The 13,334-nt window shown below is 41.2% G+C and overlaps 2 protein-coding genes across 2 annotated transcripts in view; one reads left to right on the top strand and one right to left on the bottom strand.

Moving 5' to 3' along the window:
- Nucleotides 1-7,998, top strand: part of lgals9l3 (lectin, galactoside-binding, soluble, 9 (galectin 9)-like 3) — a 28,030-nt gene extending 20,032 nt beyond the window's left edge. Inside the window, exons 11-16 of the mRNA XM_033976720.2 lie at nt 729-936; nt 1,701-1,820; nt 3,696-3,833; nt 5,825-5,913; nt 6,205-6,361; nt 7,492-7,998. Coding sequence (XP_033832611.2) covers nt 729-936; nt 1,701-1,820; nt 3,696-3,833; nt 5,825-5,913; nt 6,205-6,361; nt 7,492-7,638 — 859 coding nt within the window. The 3' untranslated portion in view covers nt 7,639-7,998. The remainder of the gene's footprint in view (nt 1-728; nt 937-1,700; nt 1,821-3,695; nt 3,834-5,824; nt 5,914-6,204; nt 6,362-7,491) is intronic.
- Nucleotides 7,999-10,218: 2,220 nt separating this feature from the next.
- Nucleotides 10,219-13,138, bottom strand: LOC117379757 (uncharacterized). The gene is made up of 6 exons (XM_055225945.1): nt 13,021-13,138; nt 12,841-12,886; nt 12,699-12,756; nt 12,516-12,608; nt 11,433-11,627; nt 10,219-11,082 (listed from the first exon to the last, which is right to left on the bottom strand). The coding sequence occupies exons 2-6, from the start codon at nt 12,883-12,885 to the stop codon at nt 10,832-10,834; spliced, it is 642 nt and encodes a 213-aa protein (XP_055081920.1). The 5' UTR covers nt 12,886; nt 13,021-13,138; the 3' UTR covers nt 10,219-10,831.
- Nucleotides 13,139-13,334: the final 196 nt, after the last annotated feature.

Here is a 13,334-nt window from a genome sequence, read left to right on the forward strand (position 1 = left end):
ACCCTATCCGTAAGGGTGCGCCCGGCCACCCTGTGGAGGAAACCCATTTCAGCCGCTTGTATCCGTGATCTTGTCCCTTCGGTCATTACCCAGAGCTCATGACCATAGGTGAGGGTAGGAACGTAGATTGACCGGTAAATCGAGAGCTTTGTCTTTGGGCTCAGCTCCTTCTTCACCACAACGGACCGATACAGCGTTCATCACCCCGGTCTGCCATTCCAGTGGTACTGTCCCCGACCGCCACGCGATGTTGCAGAGACGTGTCAGCCAAGACAGTCCCACAACATCCAGAGACTTGAGGTACTCGGGATGGATCTCATCCACCCCCAGAGCCTTGCCACCGAGGAGCTTGCCAACCACCTCGGCGACTTCAGCCAGAGTGATGGACGAGTCCGCCTCCGGGTCTCCAGTCTCTGCTTCCTTCTTGGAAGACGTGACGGTGGGATTGAGGAGATCCTCAAAGTATTCCTTCCATCCGCACCAACAACCCCAGTCGCGGTCAGCAGCTCTCCACCCGCACTGTAAACAGTGTTGGTGAAGCACTGCTTCCCCCTCTTGAGGCGTCAGACGGTTTGCCAGAATTTCTTTGAGGCCTTCCAAGCAAACAAGGCTTGATAGGACTCCTCCTTCAGCCTGACGGCATCCCTTACTTCCGGTGTCCACCACCGGGTTCGGGGATTACTGTATACTGTTATGTTATCTGTATTCTCTGTATGTCTTTTGCGCAGGTTTCATATAAATCTGCAGTGTGGCACGAGGCAGAACGCAGATGTAGCATTTCATTTTAACCCTCGATATGAGTCCTACCCCATGACCGTGGTCTGCAACACTTTCCATTATGGCAGCTGGGGGGCAGAAGAGCGCCAGTACAATGCCCCTCTACCAAAAGACGCGGGGTTCACTATCACCATCACCGTCCGCGCACACGCCTACCAGGTAATATCAACTCATAAAGCCACACCACGTAACATTATTACTCATGTAAGAGCATGTATGCCACTATGGAGTTTTTATTGCACCAAATATGTGTTCTAACTGTGAGCAGACTTGAATTTCACCACGTGAAAGTTACACAGTGCTGCTTTACCTCAAGGTATTTATTTAAAGTTAAAAATCGGAGGAGTGAGGAGGAGGTGAATAGAGGGAGGAAAGAGAATATATGGTACAGAGGGGTTACAGTGAAGGGGTAGAAGAAGTTTAGATCTGTCAGGAAACAGGAGGCCCAGAAGAAGACAAAAGATATACATACATATTTACAATAGCACAGGTGCAGTTCTTTTCTCTGTCGTGTTCAGGTGTTCTTTACTCTGTGTTGTGTTCAGGTGTTCTTTACTCTGTGTCGTGTTCAGGTGTTCTTTACTCTGTGTCGTGTTCAGGTGTTCTTTACTCTGTGTCGTGTTCAGGTGTTCTTTACTCTGTGTCGTGTTCAGGTGTTCTTTACTCTGTGTCGTGTTCAGGTGTTCTTTACTCTGTGTCGTGTTCAGGTGTTCTTTACTCTGTGTCGTGTTCAGGTGTTCTTTACTCTGTGATGTGTTCAGGTGTTCTTTACTCTGTGATGTGTTCAGGTGTTCTTTACTCTGTGATGTGTTCAGGTGTTCTTTACTCTGTGTTGTGTTCAGGTGTTCTTTACTCTGTGTTGTGTTCAGGTGTTCTTTACTCTGTGATGTGTTCAGGTGTTCTTTACTCTGTGTTGTGTTCAGGTGTCTATAAACGGTCAGCACTTTCTGGAGTTCAGACACAGGATCCCGTTTCAACAAGTCGACACGATCGCAGTGGGTGGGAAAGTTGAAGTCTCCTCCATCTCCTTCATGAACGCCGCGGTAAGTTTCACTACAGCACACCAACACGACGGGACATGTCACAATCAGAAACTGTTTATATAAATGGACATAGCTTCGGGCTCCATCGACTCTGTCTCCAATTCACTTTCTATTGAAAGGCTGTGTCCTCTCTCTCCGTACCTGCTGCTGTCAAACTCGTCATTTTGGTCTTAAAATGTTCATATTAACTGGCTCTACATGATCCTGGGGTTTTTAATAATAATAATAATGGCTTACACTTGTAATGCACTTTACAGGCTTGTCAAAGCCTCTCAAAGCTCTACTCTATAGTCATTATTCATTCATTTACACACTTGGTGATGGTAAGCTACTATTGTAGCCACGGCTGCCGTGGGGCAGACTGATGGAAGCGAGGCTGCCAATCTCCGCCATCGGCCCCTCCGACCACCACCTATCATTCACGCACACACCACTTTCACTATTGTGTCTGTAAATCAAGATATGAACATTAATAACAAATCAGGTGCTCCCCGTAGCAACAGGTTTGATTGAAAGTGTTGCTAAGCATCCGCTCTATGCTAAACCAGCGATGTGGGTGAGAGAGGGCGTTACCTTCAATAGCCTCACTCCGTATTGGCTCTCTGGTTGCTATGATACTTGCGGTCAGAATTCCAAAGATGGAACTCTGCTCCAAAATCGCTGCTGTAACTGCTCTAGCCTCAATAAGCTTCATTTGACTGGAGTTGAACGCCATGGGAGACGTCTACACGGCCTGAGGAGTAGCACACATACACACTGTGTGATGAACCCACTGTGCGATGAGCCCACTGTGCGACGAGCCCACTGTGCGACAATCTGCAAAGACCAAAGTTTGTTGAATATCAGGCTCCAGCTCTGTGTGGTAATGTCTCTGTAATTACACCAGCTAACTGAGGCTAGCGCTACATGCTAACAGTGTTTTCATGTTTATAAAAGTTGAAACATGGAGAGATGGTCCAGTTTACGGCGGAGCTCTTCTGCTGTTACTGATAATGATGTACCAGCCTTTTTGATACTAATAATACTATCGCGTTAAGTAATTGCCAACACCCAATGTCAGACGATACCAGAAAACAGTATTTATTTAGTTAAACCAAAAATATAATACAACAAAACTGGTCCCAATGCATTATGTATGTATGTTATTTGTCCTTCATATTAAAAAATTCAAAGATTCTGAGACTTTCTAGGTCCAACTGTATGACATCAATTTATAAGCCCATCATATATCGACTGAACTTATATTCGGAAGCCGATATCCGATACCAGTATTGGCTCAGTGTCAATAGAGACAGTTCAGAATTCTATGAAATCTGCTGTTTAACTGTCAGATTAATTTAACGTTTTTGAACACAAGATTGTAGCTCCATAAGACATTAAGAACAATACATACTGCTTCAAATGATGAGACAGAAGATATAACGGGATATCATTTGTAGACAAGATGAAAAAAAGATAATAAAATAAAAATAGAAAAATTGTAGTCGTTAATGTCTGTAATTCCTGGGCCTATCCACATGAAACAAAAAGTGTAGCGTCTTCTCTGTCAGTATAAACAAACAAAAGTCTCATTATTTTTGATGAGACAGAAGATATAACGGGATATATCATGTAAATCCTGGGCCAATCCACATGAAACGTCTCTCTGTCAGTATAAACAATTATATAATTATTTTTTTACAATCGTTTCAGAAAGTGGTGCCATTTTTCAACCCTAAAGACACGATTGTTGTCAGCTAAAAGAACTTTAAGTTTCTGGAGCCAAACAGTGATTTTCCTGTAGAGACACATAGACCCCAATCATCAAACTCTACAATGTGAACACAAAAGTTTTACATCAGAGTAACACATAATGTCTCTCTCTTTGTTGCACAGACTGGGTTCCCTGTTCAGCCCGGGATCTTTCCGCAGATGGCTGTTCCTTCGTTCAGCGCGCCGTTCTCTGCTCCTCGCTCCAGGAGGCTGAGGAAGGCTGGTTTTCCAGCTCAGCCTGGATTTCCTCCTGCTATGCCTGTGAGTGAAGTAAATGTACTGCTTACAATATATGGTACAGAGGAGGGACAGTGAGTATATGGTGCAGAGGAGTACCATATATTCACCCCTGCTGTGGTGAAAGAAGTACTCATTTTTGTTACTTAAGTGAAAGTACAGATACTGGAGAAAAAATACTCAACTAAAAGTATCACATGAAAAAATCTACTTAAGTAAACATATTAAAAATGTACTTAAAGAGTAAAAAGTAAAAATACAGATACCTACTCTCAAATCTAGTGAAGTGAAAGTAAAAAGTGTCTGTGGAGCGCCCCCCAGTGACTCCAGGTTTAGTTCTGTTTACTTCACTTTTGGGCTGGTCTTGTTCACAAACACCGCGCATCATTCACCCCAAACACCATGAGCCACATGAGCCACACATCTGTTGATCAAAGAACTTTTTTCTAGGATAACGAGCTCAAAGAAACAGATACCCATGACACACTCGCTCGCACACACTCGCTCACACACACTCGCTCACACACACTCGCTCACACACACTCGCTCACACACACTCGCTCGCACACACTCGCTCACACACACTCGCCTCCTCTAAACATGGTGGTCTTTTCTTTCACCTGTGGCTAAACACACCGTGAGGACTGTACACATCGGTGCAGGAGGAGAAAAAGACTTTTGAACACAGACAGACCCATCCTCACCTGCGCAGACAGACCCATCCTCACCTGCGCAGACAGACCCATCCTCACCTGCGCAGAGAGACCCATCCTCACCTGCGCGGACAGACTCAGCCTCACCTGCGCAGACAGACCCATCCTCACCTGCGCAGACAGACCCATCCTCACCTGCGCAGACAGACTCAGCCTCACCTGCGCAGACAGACCCATCCTCACCTGCGCAGACAGACCCATCCTCACCTGCGCAGACAGACCCATCCTCACCTGCGCAGACAGACCCATCCTCACCTGCGCAGACAGACTCAGCCTCACCTGCGCAGACAGACCCAGCCTCACCTGCGCAGACAGACCCATCCTCACCTGCGCACACAGACCCATCCTCACCTGCGCAGAGAGACCCATCCTCACTTCGCAGACAGACCCATCCTCATTTCGCAGACAGACCCATTCTCACCTGTGCAGACAGACCCATCCTCACCTGCGCACACAGACCCATCCTCACCTGCGCAGAGAGACCCATCCTCACTTCGCAGACAGACCCATCCTCATTTCGCAGACAGACCCATTCTCACCTGTGCAGACAGACTCAGCCTCACCTGCGCAGACAGACCCATCATCACCTGTGCAGACAGACCCATCCTCACCTGCGCAGACAGACCCATCCTCACTTCGCAGACAGACCCATCCTCACTTCGCAGACAGACCCATTCTCACCTGCGCAGACAGACTCAGCCTCACCTGCGCAGACAGACCCATCCTCACCTGTGCAGAGAGACCCATCCTCACCTGCGCATACAGACTCAGCCTCACCTGCGCAGACAGACCCATCCTCACCTGCGCAGAGAGACCCATCCTCACCTGCGCAGACAGACCCATCCTCACTTCGCAGACAGACCCATCCTCACTTCGCAGACAGACCCATTCTCACCTGCGCAGACAGACTCAGCCTCACCTGCGCAGACAGACCCATCATCACCTGTGCAGACAGACCCATCCTCACCTGCGCAGACAGACCCAGCCTCACCTGCGCAGACAGACCCAGCCTCACCTGTGCAGACAGACCCATCCTCACCTGCGCAGACAGACTCAGCCTCACCTGCGCAGACAGACCCATCCTCACTTCGCAGACAGACCCATCCTCACTTCGCAGACAGACTCATCCTCAACTGCGCAGACAGACACAGGAGGAGACTGTCACTGATATTCATTTAATCCAATCCAGCCTTGTTAAGCATCAGCTCCAGCGCCCATTCATACAAATACACATGGTCCAAGCAGGTTGACCTCACTAGTGGAAGTGTGCAAACGACCTAAGAATGTGGTGTTTTTGTGTAGGTGGTCCCGTACTACAGCGCCATCAGTGGAGGACTCATGCCCGGTCGCACCATCACCATCCAGGGGAGTGTGACCCCAAATGCAACGAGGTATGAAGTCTGACCAACACAGTCACCCAAGATGAAAGTCACCAGCTTGTTTTTATAGATATGTCTTTGCTTTGCCTGAAAAGTTCCACAATACTGTACAGCAGGGGTGTCAAACACATTTCCACCGAGGGTCACCAGGGCCTTGAGTTTGACACATGTGCTCTATCCTATCATTTTTCTCTCTGTTCTTCTCTTTTTGTTGCCTCCTCCTTTACTGTCATGGCAGAAGCTCTGGTCTCTTATAAACTCATCCAGGTGAGTAATTAAGATGTTTCTGTTGTTTATCTGCAGGTTCCATGTGAATCTGTGTTACCCATCAGGCATTGCGCTGCATTATAACCCGCGCTTCGGTGACAACGTCGTGGTGAGAAACACGAAGGAGAGAGAGAGGTGGGGCAGCGAGGAGAGGGGCGGAGCTATGCCCTTCCAGAGAGGACACGCCTTCACGGTGAGAGAGAGAGCACACTTAAAGAGCCTGTGTCCATGTTCTAATGTTTCCTCATCACAAACAGACCTGGAGTTGTGTTTCATCCACATATGTTTAACACACTGCAGATTTAGTTCACCTTATGATGTCATGTGGTGATACAGGAAGTGCTCCACACACCTTCACTAGAATCATTTGGATGATTTCAGCCCTGGAGTTGCCAGTCTTTGCTGAGCAAAATGTAAAAGGAGCTGTTAACTTGAAAACTACCATTAGATGACATCACAAGGTGGAACATAGCATTTTGATACTTTTCACTTTTACTTCAGTACATTTGAGAGCAGTATCTGTACTTTCTGCTCCACTGCATTTTTGAACAGGACTGAAAAGTAAAAATTACTTTTCTTATGATCTGACGAGTTATTTTTACCATGTTCATGGAAACATCCTGACTGAAGTTTTTGAGTTTTGAGTTCAAGTTTCAGCTTTGAGCAAAAATAAATACACAAAATTCATAAGAAAATTAAGAAATGGATTCGTATTGTTACTGTTGATCAAAATATGTATATTTTTTTAATCTATATCACTACATTTACACTTAATACACTTACACTTAATTTTGCTCCAGAGTGTCTGGCCTGTCCCATGGTTTTGTGTAGGACAGTGGCTCCTCCTAGTGGTAGATTGTTTGTATGATTTTAAATTCCATGAACATGACCTCTCTATGTCCCCAGATGTTGAATCTTGATTTATTCTTAATTACAAAAACATTTCACATGATGTCCCATTTATTTAGTTATTCATATACCGAGAATGAGACAAACTTGTGTGTGTTTGTGTATTTTTGTTGTAATACAATAAGATTTGAGCTGTAGAGAGTTGAATAAGTCACTTCTATGGCTAATTATTGCTTCTTTCAGCTATTTATTTGTGGCAGCTCAGGTCTTTTAATGATACTTTCTATTTAAAAATTGTTTTATTGGGATTATCTTGCTTCATTTTAATTGTATCAGTGGCATAAAATAGTTTCAATATTATCATTTATTGTTATATTTGTTATTGTGACAGTTCCACTTGTGATTGTAGTACCTTTTTAAAACAGTAGGAGGCAGACTACATACAAGTCCTTTAAATATTATTTGTCCTTTCAGCTGACCATCTGCTGTGAGCATCAGTCTTTCCGGATCATTGTGAACGGGATGCAGGCTCATGACTACAGGCACCGCTTCCTCCATCTACAGCAGGTCACCACTCTGGAGATCGACGGGGATGTAACTCTCACCTCAGTCGTGGCCTGAGCAGGACCAGGGACCAAACACAAGCAAAACTTCTATAAGATAAACCACTTAACGTCCTTATACGCTTCACTGTCCAGTTGTATTGTTGCATAGACCTCAGCTTGAGTCAGTCTAATACTATGTACGTTATAGTTTTCAGATTTGATTTCTGACGTTGACGTTAAATCTATTTCAATGTTGTTGTTTTTTATATTTTAAAGTCAGAGGCTTCAGACCCTCCCCCAGAAATATGATGTAATAGTTATATATAAAGTTGTAGGACAAAAGGGAAAACACATCACTCTCCAGGACATAGTAGTTTTAATAAACCCATAGTAAAGAAAATCATGTTATCAAAGTGTACAAGTGTGTGTATGTCAATAAAACTGTGTATTCAATAAAGCAGTGGTGTTTTGGTGGATCTGCACGTTTCATAATTTTTCAAAATTAGTATGAAAATTTAACTTTTATAAAATGTGTTGTGTCCATGGGTTTCAGAATGATGAAAGGTTAAGCCCATAGACTGTATGTATAAATGGACATAGCTAAAGCGCTAGACAGCTCGTTCCAGATAGGAAGTGAGAATGGGAGCACTTCCGGCTCCATCAACTCTGGCTCCAATTCACTTTTTATTGAAAAACTGTGTCCCCTCTCTCTGTATCTGCTGCTGTCAGAATCGTCATTTTGGTCTTAAAATGTTGATATTAACCCTCTCTACATGATCCTGGTATTTTATTCCACTATTTTGTTTGTAAATCAAGATATGAACGTTAATAACAGACAAATCAGGCGCCTTATTTCCCTGAGGTTTGATTGACAGCATTGCTAAAATCCCGCTCCCTGCTAAACCAAAAGTGTGGGAGGGACGGGGTCTTACCTTGAACAGCCTCGCTCCAGAGCGGCTCTTTAATTCCTATGATACTCACGTTTGGAATTCCAAATATGGAACTCAGCTCCAAATTACCGCTCACACTCACTTAGTCCACTTCTTTTTACAGTGTATGATTAGGACCGTTGCCATAGCAATATTATATCTTGGTCAATTGTCCTCAAAATGGCACCATATAACACAAAGCTGAACCCCACGAATAAAAGTTTTGGAAGAGTAGCCACAGTATAATCCTGCTTCCTCTGTGTGACTTGTATGAACCTCACAATACAAAATGAAAATGAAAATATGGAGAATTTAAATACACTTTACTAATTTTACAAAATAGGTGTGTGGTTAGGCACACGGGAGGAGCGTGGAGTAGAGCCGCTGCTCCTCCATGTGGAGAGGAGCCAGCTGAGGAGTTTGTTCTGGATGCTTCCTGGATGCCACCCTTGACCTGTGTTCCAAGCATGTCCCACCAGGATGAGACCCCGTGGTCATTCACTCTTAGTCCAGTAGGATTACTTGTGTGTGTTTGTGTATTTTGGTTGTATATTTGAGTTGTAGACAGTTGAATAAGTCACTTCTATGGCTAATTATTGCTTCCTTCAGTATATTTATTTGTTGCAGCTCAGGCCTTTTAATGATACGTTCTAGTTAAAATTATTTGATTGGGATTGTAGTACCTTTTTAAAACAGTAAGAGGCAGACTACAAACAGCCTTCTATAAGATACACAGGACACATATTATGCTGAATGAACCTTTTCAGCTTTTGACCATATTTACTTTCTAACTGTCCGTTCCCGTTGCTGAGCTCTTATGACTAAATACCTCACTGGAAACAGAGCTGCACATTATCCAAGTGCAGACTTTATTTTAAGTTAGAAAATGTGAAACGCTTATCCCAAGGTGAAGCATGTTTCAAAGGGAATTAAAGCCACAAGCATTCATCATATGTGTCCTTTAAGATTTACTATAAAGTCCTTATGACCAAGGCTTCACTGTCCACTTGTATTTTATGTGAAGAAGAAAAGAGAAGATAAGAAAGAACCAATAATTATGGCTAGTTAAAACCTTAATTAGTGAGTAACTTTACTATAATAGAGACAACTATCAAAAAAAGATACAATAAAATATAAGTGTTGGGCGAATGCAAGTATAGAAATATAGTCTTGTGGAGTTGTTCTTCAAAAATTACTCAAGTAGGCTGTGCTGGCGTAGTTTTCCCCTCCACCAGCAGGAGGCATTGTGTTGGTTTTTATTGCTAACTTTTACTGTTAATTGCCATAGACTTAGACATGCAACACCCTGAAAAAGGCAATCACTTGTGCATATTTGTACTAAAAAAAAATAATACTTTTGCTAGATGTAGTTTTGGTCATTGTTAGCTACATTTGAGATATACTAGATATGAGATATTGCATAACTATATGGTCTAAATACTGCTTATTTCTTTCCTGTTTGTCGTTTCAAGGCCATGTCATTAAAGTGGAGAATACACCTGTCCGTTGTCAAGGAGTTTCTCTACCTGCAGAGCTGCGTCCGCATCAAAATATAGGCCTTAATATTACACATACTCATTATAAACCACTTTAGGGATTATTCTCGGTATTGGTGAAATTAACTTGCAAACAGGACAAGAATAAGTGTAAGGAAATCAGTGCTGGGTTCTTTTAAATATACAGTACCAGACTCAAAAAAGAAAAAAAAAGGTGTGCTGTGACGTGTGACATAATCAATTATTTTTTTTTATTGCCAAGAAACAATCAATCTCCATCTATCTCCAGATTTAATGCCATTCGGTTGAACATTCCAGACAAACGACACAATCTCCATGGAAAATAGAAGGTTTCGGACTCTCTGATCTAATGCACATTTTAAATAATCATCCAAAGTTGTAGGACAAAGGGGATGATACACAGCAGTCCAGGAAATAGCACATCTAATTTAATACATTCATAATAAGCCAAACCATGTTACCAAACTGTACTTTAACAGTGTACTCACAACAGTGCTTTGCATATATACACAAATGTTTCGGTTTTGTTTTGTTTTTTTATATATCTGAGAATACTCCTTAAAAAAATCAACAAAGATGTGGTGTTTTTGACATAAACTCCCAAGAAATGTAGGTAAAAAATGTGTCTGTGTCTATATTTGTCTATAATGAAGGTAGAAATGATAAAACAATTCTTATTTATATTTCCTGACCCACAGGTTGTCTACAAATTCAGGATCATCAATGCTAATTTTACAAAATAGCTAAGGATGGCCATAAATTTAAATGAATCCATTGCCACGTTCATTTTTAGGGAAACATTTGTCCACAATGTTCTTCTACTTTAGGTCTTCGTCTCTTCTTTTATCTTTTTCAGTTGCTTTATGGCTTCTTTTGTGTTAGGTTTAGATTTGAAAAATGTTTTAATTTGCTCTATGGCTTGTTTGTTTTTGTCACACTGAAAATAGCCAGTGTCATGGAAGAGAACGTCAACGCTGAACTTAACATCTGGATGCTTCTGTGTTGTTGTAGAAAGACTGATATCTGTTGTGTAATGCATCAGCACCAGAACAACGTCCTTCTCTTTTGCTTCATCTAAAAAAACACAAAAATCATAATATTAGAGAACCTGCCCTGTTTTTCTAAGGCACAAAGCATGATGATGTATTTTAAACATAAACTATCATTTCATAATAATTATGTTAATAATAATCTGTCCTGTAATTGGTGGCAAATAATTTAGTTGGACAAAAAGATTAAAATTCAAACTACATTAAAATATGTACAAATGTAGTGTCAAGAGTCTGGATTCTAGTGATATCAGCCGGTACATTATATATTTATTTTTTGGTAGTATTGTCCCTTTGACTTCGCTGTGTTAATACTTAAGTTTATGTTGAGTTTTGCTGGTTAAATGTGAAAAAAGGCGCAGGTACAATATTTACCTGGAATTTTTGCCAAGGCCATGTCCACGTCTGTCCAAACTCGAGAAAGGACAGGACAGAAGACCAGGACCCACTCATAGTCTTTAGGATCCTTCTTTGCATGTATCAACTTCAGAATTTTTTCATGAGCACCATTGGTTTTTGATCCAGTCACTGGTAAGACCTTCACTTTTACACTCTTACAATTCTTTCTGTCTGAAAGACAAAAATATGTTTCAAATGAGAATTCACCAAGAGTTACCTTCATCAGCCTCACTCTAGATTGGCTCTTTGGTTGCTGTGATACTTATGGTTTGAATTTTTCATTCATTCATTTTTTTGTTCGGAAAAAGCTAATACAGAGTTTATCCAGATTTGCGAGCTCAACTCAGTGATATGCAATGATGGGTTTATTTGTGATGGAACGCGATGTGAGAAAGTCACATGACTGGCTATTGCCCTTATAGATGAAAATAATGGTAGAAAAATGTCCATTATTTTTATTTATTAGGTCCAATAATATAGCTTAGGGTATAATATTATTCTACATTATAATACAATTATATTATAATGATAATAAAGCTTTAGACATTAAACATATTTAAAAAATAATACCACACAACAAAGGTGGAGATGTACCCTCTCGTAGTGTTTTCAGCTCGAGCTATGACTCCTCATTGTAGTTACAGTTGCATAACGGACGGCTCCTTGTTGTTTAATGCATACATATTTCATAATGTAGTTTAGACAAAGTCTCAGTTTTTGTTGTTTGTGTCTATAACATCAACATTCTTGAATTGGTGTTATAACGTTGAGTGGAAGGCAAAAAAAAAAAAAAAATAAAAAAAATGTACATCTCTTCAACTGTATCATTTTTGTTAAATATTGAGTCCACAAAGTTGCAAAATCAGTCTTTTGATTATGAGTCCTTTAAAGTGAACAACTGTTACATGCCACCACTTTTTAATACTACAGTGTGAAAATTACAGATAAAAACCTTTGCATGTTCTAATATAAATAAGCAAAATATCTTCAATACCTCTATTTTATAGAAAGATATTAAAGTTGTAAGCTCACATAGGGTACGTTTTCTAGTTGACTCACCTTGCTTTGACTTCAAAAGTGGAAGCAGTCTTTTCAAGTCTTCAACTGTTAATGGCCTTTTCTCCTCAAAGATCTTGAAAAGTTCCCTACCACCTTCAGCAAAGAGAAGAGAATTTACAAAACAACCCCTGAAATGACTTAAAAATATATTGCGTAGTAGTTTATATAATATCTCAAACAAACATTCATATTTCTCAGGAGATGCAGATTTGAGTTCATCTAGGAGTTCCTCAATTTCAGTCTGCATTAGAAAATAATTGCATATTTACAATTTAAAATTCAATGTGATGATTTTATTTTTCCCCAGTGTAAACATGACACTCACCTTTGTATTTGCCTCGTCAAGACTATCAGGGTTTTCAGTGGACATCCTGCAATTTCAAACAAAAACACCAAAAAAGTATTTCAAATCATTCACTTTTAAGTTACCAATTTAGTGAGATTTTAATTTTGTTTTGATGTGATAGTACAAGCCACCAAAATCCTGTTCTGTTACCCTCCTCACCTTGGTTACACAAAACAAAGTCTCAGAAAGTCTGCAGGGCATTGCTCTGTGCATCTTCTTTCCTGTCACAGGAAACACACTCTCATGCAACACACTGAACATTTGCAGGTATCTGTGACATTAAGGTTGTTTATGTTTAACTTATTCTTGACATCACTGAAATCATGCTCATTTTATATGGCAAATAAAAAGATCAGAATTTTTGTCATATCCGGACCTAAACATGACTGCTGCTAAAACCTACTTTTACTCTATGATCATTTCTCACAGTCTATAGTTTAACTGCTTGGTCTCTTGCCCCACAACACTTAAAA

This window comes from Periophthalmus magnuspinnatus, chromosome 13 (genome assembly GCF_009829125.3).
Source record: "Periophthalmus magnuspinnatus isolate fPerMag1 chromosome 13, fPerMag1.2.pri, whole genome shotgun sequence".
NCBI classification, from domain to species: Eukaryota; Metazoa; Chordata; class Actinopteri; order Gobiiformes; family Gobiidae; genus Periophthalmus; species Periophthalmus magnuspinnatus.

Excerpts from the sequence above, each read along its gene's own strand:
- LOC117379757 (XM_055225945.1), bottom strand. The coding sequence starts at position 12,885 with ATGTCCACTGAAAACCCTGATAGTCTTGACGAGGCAAATACAAAG. Across the intron at positions 12,609-12,698 it reads ATCTCCTGAGAAATATGAAT|GTGGTAGGGAACTTTTCAAG; the intron begins GTTTGTTTGAGA and ends TCTTTGCTGAAG. Across the intron at positions 11,083-11,432 it reads GGCCTTGGCAAAAATTCCAG|ATGAAGCAAAAGAGAAGGAC; the intron begins GTAAATATTGTA and ends GTGTTTTTTTAG.